Raw genomic sequence first — 19,817 nt, 5'->3', positions numbered from 1 at the left:
ACCTCTTCTGATTTCAGTAGGAATATCTTCACCTTTTCAGTAGACTTGTCACCATTGTCTTTGTCTTTTCGTATGATATCTTTAAACCTAACTTTCCTAGTTCTACCACTTTTTCTAGCAGTTTTTGCATCTCTTCTTGAAAGCTACAATCAAGTCAATATCATCAGCGAAGCAAAGAGGACTATTTTTTTGTCCAGGGAGGGGAACACCCTTCTGAAGATTTCTGTAAGATAACTGTTGAAGAGAGTCGCTGATAGCATATAGTTCTGTCTATCCTCACTTATCCTCAAATCAAACCAAATACTTGCTTGCTCCCCACAAACACTGAAGCCATTTGACTTCCATAAAGCTCATTATATTTTCAAAAACTCTGACCAACTACAAGATTGCCTAAAGAGGATTGTGCCATGTGCTGTCAAATGTCTTAACAAAATCCACAAAGACATTCTCCAGCACTTTCTTGCATAGCACATGCAGATTGAATATTTGCTCTACTATACCCCTTTTTGGTCTAAAATGGGCTTGGTCTTTAGCCAGAAAGTTCTCTATCTTGGGTACAATCTTCTTCAGGATAATGCACAATGGTGTTTTGGTTGTGTGTGTCAATAAGGAGATTGTGTGGTAATTTCCACATATAGCTCTGTTCCGCTTTTTATGAACAGGAACCATCAGGGATTGTGTTCAAGTCTTGGGCTATCTTTCAGACTTCTAATAGATACTTCAAATGAGATTGGCAGACAGTCTACACTGGGCTCCTAGTGTTGTTAACAACAGTTCGTCTAACTGGTCTCATCAATGATGGGCACATTTTCACATATATGCGTAAGTGTTGGGGGTGCTGTTGCACCCCCTGTCTTGAAGTGGTTTCCGCAATATACAAGGTTTACAGTTTGGTTCAATGGCTCTGAGCACCCCACTGTACAAATTTTTGCCACACCCCTACAAATATGCCTAGCAGATGGGGTTCATGGAGGTGGCAGCTTTGATAACAATTCATACACCACTATTGTTTTTAGCCACTGCAACCTGAAGCTTAGCGCCATCAACTTAAATCGTAGACATTTAAGACAATGAGTCCTAAGTAGTTTCAGGCACTCTGCCTGCTAGTTTTGTAGGGTTTTGTGTAACTTTTTTTTAAAGTGTTCTCCTCTGTTGCTGTAGGAAAAACCACCGCAGACAACCGCTTAAACAGGGTGGACATAGCGCTGCTAAATGCACAAAGTAAACAAACTGGAGAGAGATTGTCCTCTAATCCGTTTTACTGTAGTTAAAAGAATTTTTGGTGTTACATCTAACAACTGCGGACAGTGGAGATATATATTTTTTTTTAACTGGGAAATTTTTTTAAGAGGACAGTCTATTTAAAGACACTGCTCGGCAGCTGTCCTAGGTACCCCCCTGAATCTGAGACTTTTTCCGCCTCGTCCCTGGCCTGCTATGGGAAACCCCAACGAGGGCTTCCATTACGCTCCCCACTTCCAGTAGAGTTTTTTTCCTCTGCACCCGGCAGTCTCCCCGGGGGCGCTCTGTCCTCCCGCAAGGTGGATGGGTGTCATTCCCCCACCCTCCTCCAGGCCTGTGTCTGTGATGCCTGTAGCCGCTCCATCCCATGTGGCTCCTCTGCCGCACTGTCGCTTTCCCCCGCCTCCTCCGCCCGTGGTGCTGCTGCCTCCCCTGTTTGTTCGCCTCGCACAATCCGCTCTCCCTCCGGAGCCGGCGGCTGCCGCCGTTCCTCCCGCCGCTGCCTCCACCCGCCATTGGCCGTAAACAACCCCCCCCCAGTCAAGCGGGGAAGAGGCAGGGCTCTGCTGCCCCTGTGCGTGCGCCCCACAGCAACTTGCAGCCGCGGGGCTCCGAACCGGAATCAGCGCGGGTCCTGCACGCACCTGAGCCGGCCGCAGGCGCAGCCGCGCGCACGGGCAGCTCCGCAGCCGGGGGGCGCGTGTGTGGCAGGATCCGAAGAGAAGGCGGCGGCGGCGGCAGACTGAGCTTGCGGGCGGCTGGGGAGCGCTGCCTGCCTAGCCCGACTCGCGTACGCTGGCTACGCCGGCTGGCTGTGCAGCCTGGCCGGGGCGGGGAGCGCTGATCGCCTCGGCTGCGCCCTGACTCGGCAGCGGCGGAAGAGAGGGAGCCGTGGCCTTTTGCGAGGTATGGGCTGCTGCCCTGCGGCTAGGGGCTCGCGTCTCCTGCGGGCCGCACAGCCCTTGCGCCGAGTCGGCGCCGGCTGCGCCGCGGGGCATGAGCAGGGGCTTGCCTGAGCGCGCAACTTAGCCCGGACTCGGTACTGAGTTGCCTAGCAAAGTGCATCCTCTCCTGGGAGCGCTGTAGAGAGACCGGCCTGGCCGCTGCCTCCGGCCCCTGCTGGGGATGAGTCCTGCGGAGAGCACCGCTGGCCAACGGGCAGCCCCCGAGCACCTGCAGTCGGAGACCCTGTGAACGGGGCCGCTGCCCTCTCCTTGCCTCCGCCTTTGCAGCCTCCTGCTTTCCCCAGCGGCGGCCTCTGGTGCCCTGTGCAGGATGCCGCTTGCCGGGGGCAGCGCGCTGCAGCCCGCTGGAGGGGCTCGCTCCCTCAGCCCCGCCGCCCTGTCCCGCAGTTTGTCCCGCCTGCGCGAGTATCGGACCCGCTCCCGGATCATGCTGTCCCTGGGCGTCACCCAGATGGTGCTTGGATGCCTCATCGTGGCCGTCAGCTTCGCTGCCCTGGCTCTCACCACCTCGGCCAGGGTCCGGCACTCTTGTCCCTTCTGGGCCGGCTTCTCGGTAAGTGCCGCCGGCAGAATGTGCTGGGGCAGCCGCTTGGCCTCCCTAGTGTGCCTTTCGAAAAGTTACTGCCCCATCTGCAGCAGAAGAGAGGGAGGTGCCCCCCGACAGGGACAGGGTAGGGGCAAGAGGTGTTATTTTCCTTTCCCTTCCGACATTAGTAATTGAGAGAAATGTACAAAGTTTCTTGTATACCAGTGGGGTATAAACGCCCTGCAAATTAAATGGGAGTGTGTGCCTCCTTTGGGGATTAATATGGTGCAGGTCTGTGAGTGGGCACCCCTCCATTTCCCGCCCTTTGGTACTGCAGCTTGCTCATGATTACCCTCAGACCTGCTTCAGGAGATTCTATTGCCCAGAAGCTAATTTGCCTCTGGGATGCACCAGATTGAACCAAATGGCAAATTCTTGCAGAAAATGTCATGAGGGAAGATACCCCTGTCCATCCACCCCTTGGTAAATTAAGTGATTGTGATGCTGAAGACCTGTTTTATATTTTGCACTTATAAAATGCATTATTTGGCCTGAAATTAATTTTATAAAGTATTTGGGGATTGTTTGTTTTTTATTTTAAAATATTGGGGGGGGGGTTTGAAAAAAGTGCTTGGAAAAGAATGGATCTTGCCACTTTAATGATAAAGTGGATGGATTGACTTTATAATACTCAGTGTCAAAAAGAGATAAAAAAGATAAAATATTCAAACGATAAAAGTGTTACTTTTTACATAAAATCTCAATCCAGCTATCTACACCTTTGTGTTTGAGGAGTTGCTGTAAGGGACATGGGATCAGACAAGAACTTAGTCAAGGAAAAGCAGCCTCTTATGGAGCCAGCACTTACTTTATAAGCTAGGTTTCCTATTCTGATTTGCTGTGATAATTACATTTCCTCTTCTCCCCTTTACTTCCCCTTCCCACTTGTCTTATGCTGTACTCATTGGGTTAGATGTGGCATGATGTGGCAGTACTTATGAGTGAGACCATCAAAAAAGTCTTGCTTCTCTTGAAGTCAATAATAAAAGCAAAGGATGGGAGCTCTATTAACATTCTGTGTGAAAAATTGATAAATTGTTCTGAACCTTCCTGTAAACACGGGGGTTTTTTTGTTTGTTTTCGGTATCTCACAGATTCCTAGTTATCACTGTGTTGTTGTTATTGGGTTCAGTTTTTATGTAACTACTCTGGAATAATTTTGACTTCTAACCTGAAGAATTCTGTTTATAGAGCACACTGGATCCACAGTTATGAGCTGATGTCTCTCAAGTTCTTGCCACAGATTTATGCATGAATGAAAATGTAACTACCAGAAACAGGTTGTGTTGGAGGTAATAAAATGAAATTAGAACAGCAGGAACAGATTTTAATGTACACATGTAATACACAAACCCTCACAGTTGCAGAAAGCAACTGCACTGCTCCACTGGGGAATGTAATATATGCGATTGTGTTGCTTTAGCTTGGCTGAATGTGGAGGTTTCACAGAAGTTCGCTACAACACATTACTGACTAGCTAGAAGGCTACATAGCTCTCTAGGTAAGGTCAGATCTGGCAAAGTAGTTCATTCACCATACATATTTAGAATATTTTGTTTAAGTAGGGGTTTAACTGATTCTACTGACTAAGTTTCCTTTTCCCTATTGTTGGTTTTGTCTCCATCATGTTATGTTAGGATGTTTAAAAATTAAAATTGCTGGACATTTTTGATCTGGGCAGTTGGCCTAAATCTGTACTTTGTGTCTGCACTTCTAGTATTAAAAGTTGGACCATGAAAATTCCTTTCATTAGGAGCGAAACAAGAATACTCAAGTCAGTGGTGTTACCAGGACATTAGTATTACTGAGCAGACAGACTCTCAGTCTTGCTTCATTTAATTTAATAGGTTGTTGGTTCCAAGATGTTTTTAACACTTTTAAATAATGTTTAATAAACCAGAGTATTTGCAGCTTTAAAGTATTTGTCCAGAAAACAAACTGATATTTGGTTCAAACCCAAGTCAACTTCTCTAAATATCTGGCAGAAGTGGCACATTTTCAAAATGGTCATGCTCAAACCAAATTATTTAGTTAGATTGAATCAGAAACCACTTTATCTCTTTGCAGGAGAGAAAAAAGCTCTGGATTCTACAGCTTTGTAGAACCTTTTCTTGGATTTTTTCCCCTGCATTATTTGGTAGCTAAGTCTGTAGTTTTGAAAAGAAATGTCATTTTGCAATGGTCACTTGGATTTTATAGTCATCACACTGCTGTCTTTGAGACTGAGCTTAGGCAAACATAAGTATTGCAGTCAATGGAGATGTCACAATTCATAATGATGACGTGTTAATTTCATGTCTTCTGACCACTTAAATAGTAATGTGCTCGTGAGACAAGACAGCTGTGTCAGGTTTAGAGGGTATGCAACTTGTCTGTGTATTCCAGTAAATAATTGGTGCATCTAACCTTTTATCTAGGTTTAATGAGTTGATTAATGTGATGTTTAGTCAGTCAGTACAAAACAAATAACTTTTAAAAGTTAACAGAATTTATTTTATTTTTAAAATGATTTTTTTTTCAGATCTCTTCCTCTTATTTTACAGGACACAAAAGATATGTCTTACTGTTACAATAGTTATGGGCAGAGGCCAAGTGTTGGATGACAGTCTAGTGTTGTTATATGTATTGACGTATTTGAAATTTCAAGTACATGAGTGTGGTTCTTAAGTCGACCTGTTAATGTATGCGTCTATACTACCCGGTCCTTTACGCCGACCTAAATCGCCTCTACTGTTGACTTCTGTAATCCATCTCTCCGAGAGGTGTAGCACTTAATTTGATTTTCATGAGTCGACTGAGGTAGTGGAGACTTGTGTAATTCGACTTAATTGGCCTCCAGGTGGTGTCCCACAATTCTCATCTGTGACCACTTTGGAGATCATTCTCATCTCTGCTGCACTGTAGCAGATACACAGGAAACAGCCCCCCCCCCCCCCCCGCTAAAGCCCCGGAAATTTTTGATTTCCCATTTCCTGTTTGATCAGCATTGGGAGCGTGCCAGCTTGAGCACAGCTGATCATGGAGATTACACACCCCAAACGCGCTCCAGCCTGGTCTGCAGAGGAAGTGGTGGATCTCATCGCTGTATGGGGAAGAGTCTGTGCAGGCAGAGCTCTGATCCAGCAAAAGTAATGCTGACATTTGTGCAAAGATTGCTCATGGAATGGGGGAGAAGGGCTAGATGAGGGACACGCAGCAGTGCCATTTGAAAATAAAAGGCAAGGGAGCTGAACAGACGTTCTGGTGCTGAACCGGATACATGCCAGTTCTACAACGAGCTGCATGCGATTCTTGGGGGACCCTACCAGTACCCCCACAAGCAACATGGACACCTCACACGTGTGTGAGTCTAGGGACAACAGGGAGGATGATATGGTGGATGAGGAGGAGGAGAATGGGAGACAGGCGAGTGGTGGATCCATTCTCCCTGAGAACCGGGAAATATTTTTAACCCTGGAGCCCTGTGGGTCGCAGGACATCATGGTGGCCAACCGTGATGCTGGGGAAGGCACTTCTGGTAAGTATACAGTTACAATCAAAGTCCAGTTAAACTTGAGCAAGCGCACACATTCGGTTGTATTGCATGTTTACTGTGAAGAAAAAGTGAGGTGCTGTGACTCTCTGCTTACAAGAGGCTGCTCCAGCTACACAGACGGTGGCCCCCGGAAAAGACTGTTTATGCAATCCTTTGCAGAAGGTTTCTGGGCAGGGCAGTCTTCTTTCTTCCACCAGGGTAGGACACTTTCCCACGCAACTCCTGAATTAATTCTGCTGTCGTCATTGTGGTACACAGCATAGGGACCAGGTCTATATCCAGATGCTTACAGCATCTCCTTCCTTTCCACTTCTGTTACCCTCAGGATACTGATATCACATAGGGTTGCCTGGGGAAATGGGGGAAGTTCTCATTAAAAGTGCTCTTACAAGAAAGAAAAAAAAAAAAAAAGCATGTTGACCCCCCCCCACACACACACACACATTCTGGATTGCCAAACCACGTGGGCGCTAATATGCCTTTACTGTGCTCAACATGAGTCAGCAAGTAGTTTAAGTGGCTGATAGGGGATTGCGGGCCCACGTGTGAGATTTCCCAATTTGGGAATGAAAATGTCCCCCCACCCCACTCATAAACAGCTTCCTGTGGTGCTATGGGGAGGGGCGATTGTTCAACTAGCTAGCTCTGCTCCCAATATGAGTCTGCTATAAACGTCATTAAAAATGTGATCACCCATGACTCGGGCGGGGGGGTGCTACTCACCATGGCTGGAACAGCAAAATGGCCAGTGAATGGTTATGGATTCTGATTGTTATGGCTTACACCTAGTGTAATAAGGGCTTTTGTTTGTTTTTGTTTTTTTTATGAAAACAGCCTTGCTATGGAAACATTTAATGCATGTACAATGGTCCCTTTCTTTTTTCCCATGACTGACAGCTGGAAATGTGTCCTTCGGCATGTCATCAAAACCTGAATGCAGACTTTCATTTCTTAGAAGGAGGACATGTTCACGGAGATAATGAACGCCTCTGGGATAGCTGACACAGCTGAGAGCATGGAGGATTTCACTGTCTGAGAAGTTAGACATAGACATGGAGAGCAGACAAGTTTCCCATGAGCATGAGTGTGCGGTGCGTGATGAGATGCTTCGGATTATGAGGGACCAATCAGACATATTGAGGCATCTGGTTGAACTGCAGGAACAGAAGCAGGAGGGTCCCTCTGCAGACCCTGGTGGACAGCCAGCCAGCATCTCTTGGCTCAGAATCATCCTCCCTGAAGCAGTCCATGAGGCGTGGAAGAAAAGTCCATTAACCCTTTCACTTAACTCAGGGGAATGTATAAGGAACAGAAGGTGCCCATTCACAGACCTTTGATGGTCTAGAATGTGGTGTTATGTTACACAGCTGAAAATGTTTCTCCCATTCCAACTTTACAACCCCCTTTCCCCAAGGCTAACTTTTTTTTTCTGTTCTCCCTCTTTACATATGTTTGTTAAATAAAGTAAATGCATTTGACAGATAAATGTTCTTTATTGAGTAGAAGCAGTGGGCTTGGGTTGGGGGTTGGCTTTACAGGGACAGTGATACAAGCCAGGTGAAGCTTTGGGAAAGCACAATGCAGACAAGCAGCTCACATTACTGTGACTCATTATTGAAACGGCTTTTCAAACCTCGTGGATAGGCAGCGCCCCTTGCTGTGCTCTTCTTATTTCTCTGGTGTCTGGTTGCTCAAAAATGGCAGCCATGCGGTCTGCCTCAACTGCCCACCCCTGCAGAAAATTTTCCCACTTTTTTTCACAGATGTTATGGAGCACACAGCAGGCAGCTATAACCATGGGGATGTTCTCTTCACTAAGGTCCAACCTTGTTAGTCGACTTCTCCAGCGCCTCTCTCCCTTATGAGGAGAGATTAAAGAGGCTAGGACTTTTCAGCTTGGAAAAGAGGAGACATGATAGAGGTATATAAAATCATGAGTGGTGTGGAGAAAGTGAATAAGGAAAAGTTTTTTACTTGTTCCCATAATATAAGAACTAGGGATCACCAAATGAAATTAATGGGCAGCAGGTTTAAAACAAATAAAAGGAAGTTCTTCTTCACTCAGCGCACAGTCAAGCTGTGGAACTCGTTGCCTGAGGAGGTTGTGAGGGCTAGGACTATAACAGGGTTTAAAAGAGAACTGGATAAATTCATGGAGGTTAAGTCCATTAATGGCTATTAACGAAGAAAGGAATGGTGTCCCTAGCCTCTGTTTGTCAGAATGTGGAGATGGATGGCAGGAGAGAGATCACTTGATCATTACCTGTTAGGTTCACTCCCTCTGGGGCACTTGGCATTGGCCACTGTCGGTAGACAGGATATTGGGCTGGATGGACCTTTGGTCTGACCCAGTATGGCCGTTCTTATGTTATGTTCTTGCAAACGACCAAAAGCACATTCAACCACCATTCTGCACTTGCTGAAACTATAGTTGAACCGTTCCTTACTGCTGTCCAGACGACCAGTGTATGGCTTCATGAGCCATGGGAGCAAGGGGTAGGCTGGTTCCCCCCAGATAACTGTAGACATCTCAATGTCATCAATGTTCATTTTGTGGTCTGGAAAGAAAGTCCCAGATTGCAGCTTTTTGAGCAGATCTGAGTTCCTAAAGATGCGTGTATCATGAACCTTTCCCGACCATCCTACATTGATGTTGGTAAAATGCTCCCTGTGATCCACCAGCACTTGCAACACCATTGAACAGTATATCTTTCAGTTTATGTACTCTTTGGCAAGGTGGTCTGGTGCCAAGATGGGGATATGCGTGCCATCTATCGCCCCACCGCAATTAGGGAGCCCCATCGCAGCAAAACCATCCCTATGTCCTGCACATTTCCCAGGCTCACTACCCTTCATAGCAGAAGTCGATCAATGGCCCTGCACACTTGGAGCACAGCAGCTCCCACGGTTGATTTACCTACTCCAAATTGATTCCCCACTGACCGGTAACTCTCTGGTGTTGCAAGCTTCCAAATAGCGATCAGCACTCGCTTCTCCACTGTCAGAGCAGTTTTGTTTTTATGGTGCTGAACTGCACGGCGGGGGAAAGCTCTGCACAAAGTTCCTGGAAGGTGGTCTTCTGCATTCAAAAGTTCTGCAGCCACTGCTCGTTATCCAGCACCTGCAAAATGATGTGGTCCCGCCAGTCAGTGCTTGTTTCACGGGACCAGAAACGGCGCTCAACAGAGTGCAGCTGCTCTGTGACTGCCAGCAGCAACTGTGAATTTTTTTTTCAACAGCTTGCAGCAGGGCTGCTTGCAGGACATCACTGTGTTCTGCGTGGTGGATCCTACTTCGGCTCTGGAAATACTGCAGCAGAAGGCATGAGGTGTTTGAGATGCTCACAGCAAGAGTGCACAACTGAGCAGGCTCCCTGCTTCTGGGATTATGGTGTATGCGTGGTGGTTTTAAAGCGCGAAAACCACTGGGTTGTTTGCCGTTGATGTGAGGGAGGGAGGACAGTGCATCATGGGATGCCAATGCAATGTTCCCATTCTCCCCTGTGGCAATGTTTTGGGCCCGTGAGGTATTGCACAAACTTTCCAAAACACACTGCAGCAAGCTGTACTTTGGGATAGTTGCCCACGATTCACTGCTTTGTGCTTCTAGTGAGGACACACTCCATCGAGACAATGAGCCTGGTGTGGTCACGCACAATTGATTTACTTCGGAGGCTTGAGGTCAAATTAGGTAAAGTTGACTTAATTTTGTATTGTCATAGAATCATAGACTTTAAGGTCAGAAGGGACCATTATGATCGTCTAGTCTGACCTCCTGCACAATGCAGGCCACAGAATCTCACCCACCCCCTCCTGTAACAAACCCCTAACCTATGTCTGAGCTATTGAAGTCCTCAAATCGTGATTTAAAGACTTTAAGGTGCAGCGAATCCTCCAGCAAGTGACCGGGCCCCACGCTGCAGAGGAAGGCGAAAACCCCCCAGGGCCTCTGCCAATCTGCCCTGGAGGAAAATTCCTTCCTGACCCCAAATATGGTGATCAGCTAAACCCTGAGCATGTGGGCAAGACTCACCAGCCAGACACCCAGCAAAGAATTCTCTGTAATAACTCAGATCCCACCCCCATCTGACATCCCATCACAGGCCATTGGGCATATCTACCGCTAATAGTCAAAGATCATTACCAAGAAAGGTTATCAAATACTAGCAGGGGAGTTAATACTACTTGGAAAGCATCAGACTTGGAGAACTTCTTATGTAGAGTGTCTGTGGGGTTTGTGCAGATGTGCTTTTGGGGGTCCTGTGGAACAGGAGCATGCTACAAAGCCACCTCCTCCCACCTCGGTTTTGGGGCCTATTTACCCTTTTTCTTTTACTTTGCTACCCTCCATGCCATGTACCACATGGAAGAAACATGTTTGCTGCTAGTCTGGTTAAACCATACTGTGTACAGGGCCAGCATGATTAATGCTTGCTCACCATATATAAAGTACAAGGGAGCATGGATTTTTATGAACCAGTAGAAGACACAAAACATGAGGTAATGTACTGCACAGCTATGATAGTGTTAGGAAAACATTGGCTGTCATAGATATTACAGATGGGTAACATGGGTATTGAATTTAAATTCATCTGCTCCTACAGAATGAGATAAGTATGTTTTGTTTCTTCAATAAAGCTTTTATTTTTTATTTATTGCACTTCCGCTTTACTGAGCAAGTCTCTGGAAGGGATTGAAAATAAACTCAATCATCCTTTTGAAAAAGCTTATCCCTGGATGTTAAATAGTTAACTGTTAATCAAGCAGTTTTCTTATGTGGTTAATTTCAAAGAGTCCCGGGCACTTAAAAATAGCCACATGTACAGCCTCATCCAATATTCTTCCAAGATATTTATAGTATTTTCAGCAGAAGTCAGACATAGCATTGCAACTGGAAAACTACCCTGCCAAAGAGTGAAATTTTTCTGCTTGCCTCTTGAAAATATGTGTAGAGAAGCAGCTGGGTAAAGATGTGAGAGAGAAATAACTTAAATATTCTTTAAAACTTCATTTTCAACCAAAATCAGTCACAAATATAAACTACCAGCAAACAAAAGTTCTCTGCACTAAAACCAATGTAGTTATTTCTCTAGCCCTTAATAATCCTTCCTTGATGGTCAAGCTCCTGTTTTAGAATTCTTATTGGACTACTCTGAATTTACTTGCTCTTTTGGAAGGAAAATACATCAGATATGAGTGTTGATGGAAAGTATCAACAAAAAGTACTCCCTAGAATTCAGTCTCCCTGAATCTTGGGGAATAGTACACTGAGTCTCCTCTGATTGATGTATTCAATGATGTATGAGCCGATACTCAGATAGGAGCAGTCTAGTATTTTGTACACAAAGATACAGAGTCGTCAGTTTTAAAATAGCTACAGGGCAAGAGGAAGTAGCTTCCATATTTCTTTTTTCCTTAGAAAAACAAGACAATTCATTTTTTCTTTGCTGGATTTGGAGGAACTCTCTGGGAGAGCAAAACTTCAAATGAAATGAGTAGTTGTATACCAAATCCCTGAGGAATGCAAAATAATACATTTTAAAGGGTTTTTTTTCACTAACTTTTCCTGTTCAAAGATTTAGCGGCACTGTCGATTTGTCATAGGGAAATCACAGACACAAGGTGAGTGAGGTAATATTGGATCAACATTTTTTGGTAGAAGAGATAAACTTTTGAGGTATACATAGCTCTTCTTCAGGTCTGGGAAAGGTATTCAGACTGTCTCAGTTAACTGGCCACTTCACCTTGAATAGTGTCTTACAGTTTGTGTTAGCTACTTATGCTAAACAAACTGTTCCACGTTGTATTTAGCTGGGAATATCTTTCCCAGACCTGAGGAAGAGCACTGCGTATCTCAAAAGCTTTTCTCTTTCCTAGCAGAAGTTGGTCCAATAAAAAATATTACCTCACCCACCTTGTCTCTTTAATATTCTGGGACCAACTCGGCTATAACAACACTACAAAGAATAATAGGGAAATCATGTTAGTTTTAGCCACAAGAAGTGCAGAAGATGACTACCATAGTCCTGTGCTTTGTGATATTGGTTAGTGAAGTCCAGAGCTACAAGTAGGATGCAAGAACTTGCTAAGTATCTTCTGATTGCTTTAGAAAAGCATGCCTTTAATTAATTGGGGCTGTCAAGGTTCCTTCCCCACTCTGAACTCTAGGGTACAGATGTGGGAACCTGCATGAAAGACCCCCTAAGCTTATTCTTACCAGCTTAGGTTAAAAACTTCCTCAAGGTACAAACTTTGCCTTGTCCTTGAACCCTATGCTGCCACCACCAAGCGTATTAAACAAAGAACAGGGAAACAGCCCACTTGGAGACATCTTCCCCCCAAAATATTCCCCCAAGCCCTACACCCCCTTTCCTGGGGAAGGCTTGATAAAAATCCTCACCAATTTGTACAGGTGAATACAAACCCAAACTCTTGCATCTTAAGAACAATGAAAAAGCAATCGGGTTCTTAAAAGAAGACTTTTAATTAAAGAAAAAAGTAAAAGAATCACCTCTGTAAAATCAGGATGGTAAATACCTTACAGGGTAATCAGATTCAAAACATAGAGAATCCCTCTAGGCAAAACCTTAAGTTACAAAAAGACACAAAAACAGGAATATACATTCCATTCAGCACAGCTATTTTACCAGCCATTAAACAAAAGAAATCTAACGCATTTCTAGCTAGATTACTTACTATTTACAGGAGTTCTGAGCTGCATTCCTGATCTGTTCCTGGCAAAAGCATCACACAGACAGATAGAGCCTTTGTTTCCCGCCACCTCCCCCCAGCTTTGAAAGTAACTTGTCTCCTCATTGGTCATTTTGGTCAGGTGCCAGTGAGGTTATCTTAGCTTCTTAACCCATTACAGGTGAAAGGGTTTTGCCTCTGGCCAGGTGGGATTTTATAGTTCTGTATACAGAAAGGTGGTTACCCTTCCGTTTATATTTATGACAGGGGCAAATCACTTCCCGACATTTGGAATGTTTTGTTTGAGAATGAGTAAGAGGCTGTAATAGATACTTTCTTTTTTGATTCCTGTTCATCAGCTCAGCAGCGAGAAGTGGGTCCGAATGAAGTCTTTCCATCAATTTCTGATGTGCATGAGCTTCAGGGCTTCATTCATCATTAAACCCTTTTTATTCTTTGTCATTCTTCACTATGTCTATCCAACACATCCTCAGTCTTTCCCTGTTTCCTTGCACTCTGGAATGTATTGCCATGTGTGGTATCCTTTTCAGGTCCATTCTTGCCACGTGTCCCAACGATTGCAGCCATCTTTCTTGAATCCACTGCAACAGCATTATTTTTTGTCTTAGGCATTTTCTTATCACTTCATTTTTCATTTTCTTCCTTCTTGAAACTCTCAGTATTCCCTTCAGCTAGTTAATTTCTGCAGTCAATATATTTTGTTCGTTGGCTTTCCTCATACTCCAGCATTCTGACTTGCATAACAGTATTGGCACGACAGTTGTTTTATATACAATGATTTACATTTTTATCAAAATGTCTTTAGCCTTCCAAATCTTGCAGAGTTTTCTGAATGCTGTAGCGGGTAGTCTGGTTCTTCTTTTTATGTCATTTTCACAAATCCCGTTCTTCAGCACTAGTCTTCCACTTTACCTTTTCATTTTCCTCCACAATGGTTCAGTGAATGCTTTTCCTCTGTAGTTCTGACACTCACTCTTATCTCCTTTTTTTATAGATTGGCACTATTATTGCTTTTCCCCATTTGTTCACCACTTGCTTTTTGTTTGTAATCCTTATTGAATAGCTTGTGAATCAGCTTTACCATGTGTTCCTCACCTGCTTGCAACAGCTCTGCAGTTGTGTTGTCACTTCCTAGTGCCTTTTTTCTTTTTCAAACTTTCTATCAAGTTTCCTTGAGGAATTTAAACCTTATTTCAAGATTATGCCAAATAGTTAAGACGAGGCAATATAAGTTTAGAAATAGAGGGAGGGCACAAGTGTACCTGGACTATATGGGCAAGTAATGACAATATTTTTATTTAGAAGAAAATTCTTGACGGATCTTCACAAGCTGCAAGTAATGAAAATTCAAGCAGTTTGTTTGAACTGCAGGCTGTTTCATTAACTTCACCTTCATATTTTTGATCTGATAGTGAGACGACTGTTAACAACAGTAAATTGTTTTAGCATTATATCACAACTAGCAGTAACTTCTACCACTGTTCCAGGGCTCTCAAAACATCTCTGGGTCCACAGCATTGCAAAAATATACATCACAAGTGATTCTATGTGTTTCCACATTTATTAATTGTGTCAGAAAGGCACTATAAGACTGAGCCTCATTAATTCTCTCAGCAGGGAAAAGTGAACACTTTTTTTTTAAATACAAAGTATATGAACATAAGGTCCTTATTTGTATTTCTGATAACAGGAAGAACCTATCACTGGTTGGATGATGATCAAAGGGGCTGGTAAGTGAATGTCGAAATTAGGCTACCCCAGTAAACCACTGAAATACTGAAACGTGTCAGAAAATGTCAACATTGAAGTTCTACGAGAGACTCTAGAAGCTTTGGGGTAGCTGATGTTTGAGAAAATATTTATTCTTCACTCTGTCCTTCAAAATCCAAAACATTTTGGATGACTGGTTATATATATGATGCAATAAATACAAATGGTGCTTTGTAACTCATAGAATATGTCCAACAAAAAACAGATTGGCTATTAAGCTCTGGATTTCTGGTGATGTACAGTAACTGTAAACGCTGCTTAATTAGATGGTTAAACTAGGCTTATGGCCACTTTGTGTCAATAGAGTGGCATTGGAACTACTGGTGAATCTGGCCCAGAATGTCTTCCTCAGACAGTTTAAAATGTATTTGACGATATTTAGTATATTATTTAATTCCTAATTCCTGAGTATGATGATAACGACATTTATGGAACTACAGGAGTGGTATCTGCTCTCACATTTGTATCTCGAAATCGTTTAGAAGTGGGCAGTTACAGATATAATATTCCCTTCCTCTCAGATCCCAGCATCCCCAGAAAATCCCCAGTCTCAAAGATGGGGCTTCTCTATTACTGACAGGGCATGAATGAAACTGCCAAGTAATTAATCAGATTATTGAGATGTGGTCTTTATTTTTTTCCTATTCAGGATGCTCAAGTTATATTTGTAGTTTCAGTATTTCTGGTTAGAAAAGTAAGCAAATTACAAGCTGTAGTTTCTTTCATTTCAGTATACTTATTTGAGTATAACGTTATTCTTGAGAGCCAGCACAGCTCCAGAATTTCTCCTAAAATGTGGTCTCTTCTTTCTGTTTGAATCCTTCCTTAACTCTATTTTTTGCCCTTATCCCATTTTGAAAGTAGATATAATATACTCGCTTAAATGCAACCTTGATGTCATGAGAACTTTGAAGATACTATATGTTCAGAGAGTTAAAAGCTGTTTTTATACCGTTCAGAAATAGGTAAAAGGTGTAATAAATTTGTAAGGGAGGTTGTCAAGGTGACTCATGCAAACAGTCCCCCAATGCAAGGTCAGGCAGGACGTACAACACACAGAAAATGTTCTTGTATTGAGGAGACAAGTATATATTGATAAAAACTTGTTGGGTAGATTTCTGGAGTACTCTATATTCTATAATGGCATTATTATAAAATAGATTTGATTCCAACACCTGATGCATTATTGGAGAGGAGGAATCTCTATGTATGTAGTTTAACTTAAAAAGCATAGTCTACTCCATGCTATTCCCAGTCAGTAACCTTTTTGTCCCTCACATTCAGTAAATTGCTTTAGCACATCTTCATATGTAATCAAGGTAGAGTGAATGGAGGATTAAAAGAAATATAAATATAAAAAGACAATGATAATTATAAGTTGTACTTATTTTCTCTCCATTATTGCAGCAGAATTTTTCCTTCCTTCAGTGACCCTTTCCCTTTCCTTTGGGCCTTTCACTTATTGGTTGGGTAGTCAGTTGAAGTGAAGGAGTTGCTAGGGTGATGGTATTAATAGTTCAGGGGATGGGGTTCTTCTGTTCTGAGCTGGAGAAAAGCTTGCCTGTAACAGGGAGCTGGTTCTTATGTAAGTGAAGGTTGCAGTAATGAAGAGAAATTCAACTAACTGCTACTGTTGAGCAATTTTTTATTTTACTTTGATCTACTGGACTTAGCACGGAATTTTTGCCAAATCTGTGAACAGTCACTTAAGTGTTATTTCTCCTGCACCTGGTTATCTCATATCTTGGATTTAAATATTAACTTTTTGTTACAGGTGAATGTTCTTCTGTGAGTATGTATCATTGTGGAGCCTATAGTGGGTTAACATGCACCTTGTGTTCAAAACTGGATTTTTTATTTATTTATTTTTTTTACTGGAAGTGTCTACCACGGCATGCACCCTGTGACACCTCGATCTCCACACAAGAGCATAAAGACAGTTTTTTCTTATCCCCCATGGCAGCGAGACTGAACATGGCAAATGCCTGACTCACTGAAGATTAGCCTGAGCTAAGAATTAGTCTTCTGCAACCATATCTGATTGTCTCTCTTAACTTCCATGAACCATCTGGACCAAACTTTTCTGATCAGACCTCTGAGTTTTCTCTAACAGCAGATTCAAAACCTGCTGGCTTCAAGTCCTGTCCATTCCTCACTGGACTAAATATCCCTGAGAGATGGACACCGTAAGTGGCTCTTCTGTCTGGGGGAACCACATATCCCAAGTAGATGCTCAATATGCTTTCCTTCTCTGCAGGGACCCTCCAATCACAAGATACAAAGTTGAAACTCAGTCTTCTGGAACAGTCCATGAATGTCTCATTAGACAAGCTCCAGAATCCTATTAAAGGACAATCCAGCATCATCTAGTACCCCACCAAATAGACAGGTGATGCCTAGAAATATTGCAAAGAAGACACTGACATCAGCACCACCATCAGAACACTGATCCTGGCATTGAAGCTGACCTCTGCTTCGACATGAAATCCAGCAACATCACCTCAAGCGTCAAAGTCAAGCCAAAAGAGGCTGCTCTGAGCAATGAGAGAGAAGCTTAAGAAGGAGCTCAGTATCCTGACACCACTCCAGGCACCCTAACTTTATCAGATGTAGAGGAAGAATGGAAAATGAATAAAAGCACACCAGAGGACAAAGATGCCAAATGTCTTGTTTGGAATAAAGCCATACTCCTCACTTTGCTGCAAGTGTGTATGGCTAACTACCAGGTCCTGCTGGCCAAGTATGACTTTCTAATGGGCGATGGGGTGAAGCCCTTCTAGGGAAAGCTTCTTTATGATGGCAGAGAGGAGGTTAAGGATATAATTAAGGAAGGCCTCTGAACACCAAGGCACATTCTACCAGGTCTTAAACAATGCTGTCTGCCTGTTTCAGGAATGTACCAGTCTCTGAGATCTGAAAGGCAGTTATGTGGAGCAACCCACTAACTTTAATTAATCATTATGCACTTGACAGGGCAGCCAGACCAATTGCCAAGTTCCGGACAGTAGTACTTCAGTCTCTGTTTGACTGACTGATACAGCTGAAACTCCTCACTCCTATCGTCCACGGACTGTGGTGCTTGCCAGTCACTATGGTGGGATCCACACTGACAGATACTCGAAGAAAGAACAGGTAACTGTGGCATTTTTTAAAGATGGTGTAGTCAGTGAGGATCCCACAAACACATCCTCCGTTCCCACTTTTCAGAGCCCTCAGCAACTTGAGCTTTGAATTGTGAGGGATCTGAGGGAAGGTCATGGCATGAGAAGGCACAGGGTGCATGTGTGGCCCTGTCAGACACTGCTAGTTAAAAAATAAATCCAGTCTAATGTACATGCTCACCAAGGGAGGGATCCACACAGACTTCAAATCTCAATAAAAAAACAGTTACTTTAGGATGGATAACTGTTCTTCATGTGTCTTGGCATCTTTGGATTTGTGCACCATGACATGACTGTATTACATCTTTTTAAAAAAGAGAGAAAGAAAGATAAGAATCAGCAAACTGGCTTAATTATTTGACTTTTTGCTCTCCATTTATGAAATTTTACTTTGATAATGATCTCAGGAGAGGCTCTGTCCAGATGACAGCCAGGAACTGGAACATCTCACTATCTACATAGGAAAGTTGCACCAGTTTGACTTAAGTCAGTGCAAATCCATGTGGACACTATTTCAGTTTGAGTGGCTCACTTTAGTTAAGCTTAAACCTGTTCACAATTAATTTAACAGGGAATGAAAAAAACAAAACCACTTTTAAACTGAAATAAGAATGTTCCTATGGGTTTGCTTTGGTTTAACTAAATCAGATTCAGTATTAATACAGTGCAGTCTTCTCATGTAGACAAGCTATTAACTTGACTGAAAAAAAAATCCTGTCTTAATCAGGTTCGATTAGTATGATTAAAGAGCCCCATTTGAGATGCAGATCTGCTCACGTCTTCACATGTATTAGTCTGCATTTTAATGGAACTTGTTAATCACATAAAGCTAACTCAATTTTGCTAATGTGATTGGGGGGAAAAAACATGTTTTTTGTCTGTCAAGACAAGGCCTTAGGTGCATGTGCAGAATATAATTCTATGTGGCACCCTTAACAGATGTCTTTAAAAAAACAACAACCCAACACACCATCTTCTCTGTTATCTGGTCTCCTGCATGTAGAGTTTATACATTGTATGTAGATTAAAGGGAAGAGAGCCCATGACCTTAAGAAAAGATGAGTTCTGGAATGAAGGGAATGGGTCAATAGTTCAAGTCAGTCAATGGAGCAAAGAGAAGCTCACCTATTTTGGTGACCAGAGCAGAATCCTTGGTTTCATGTCCATGGGAAATCAAGAATATTCTGTCCACTTCCTCGTAGTCCTAGGTAGTAGGGGGTGCTGGAGGAAAGGATCCCTTGGTAAGTGCTGTGCAAATATGCAGAGCAGGAAGTGGATTTCCATGTTCAAAACTCCCAGTGGGGAATAAGAGAACTATAAAGCTGCTTCTCCTTTCTCTCTTAACTGATTGTCTGGACGGGTGTATAAGGCACATGCAGCATGGAAGCAAAAGTGCACTCAGAAGCAGAGGCAAATTAAGATTTATTGGGACCCTGGGTACAAAGTGGTCTCCCCACACCCTGGGGCCCATCCAAATGGGCCAGGGCTCCTGGGCACAGGTGTGTTAATCTGTCACTGCTCAGAAGACAGAGCAGAAGGAGAGCAGGGATAACTGTAGCCTTCAAATTATACAGTTTTCCAGATGGAGAGATGTCACTTTCATACTTCTAAAGCACTGTTGCAAATGTAACACCTGCAAAAGATAATTGACAGTGTCTCTTTTCAATTAACTATAGGCAATAGAAGTGCTCTGTGTATCTGCATGGGGAAGCATGGTGCAAGTTTAACCTTGAGATTTCCTTTCTTCAGGCCATAGAAGACGAAGATTCATGGAAGTCAGTGTAATTTGTTGCAGGTGAGGGAGCTGCTTTTACTGCTCTGGAGTACCTCCTGCAGGCTGATTGTCAT

At 43.3% G+C, this 19,817-nt stretch overlaps 1 protein-coding gene across 2 annotated transcripts in view; it reads left to right on the top strand.

The window, feature by feature from the left end:
* Nucleotides 1-1,779: 1,779 nt before the first annotated feature.
* The window catches only part of ENTREP2 (endosomal transmembrane epsin interactor 2), a 391,860-nt gene continuing 373,822 nt past the window's right edge, over nt 1,780-19,817 (top strand). The window contains exon 1 of one of the 2 annotated variants that reach the window (XM_074966203.1): nt 1,780-2,760. In XM_074966203.1, coding sequence (XP_074822304.1) covers nt 2,518-2,760 — 243 coding nt within the window. In that variant the 5' untranslated portion in view covers nt 1,780-2,517. The remainder of the gene's footprint in view (nt 2,761-19,817) is intronic. The other variant, XM_074966202.1, reaches the window with a different exon arrangement.

This window comes from Natator depressus, chromosome 10 (assembly GCF_965152275.1).
Source record: "Natator depressus isolate rNatDep1 chromosome 10, rNatDep2.hap1, whole genome shotgun sequence".
NCBI classification, from domain to species: Eukaryota; Metazoa; Chordata; order Testudines; family Cheloniidae; genus Natator; species Natator depressus.
This window is presented reverse-complemented; position numbering and strand designations above follow the sequence as displayed.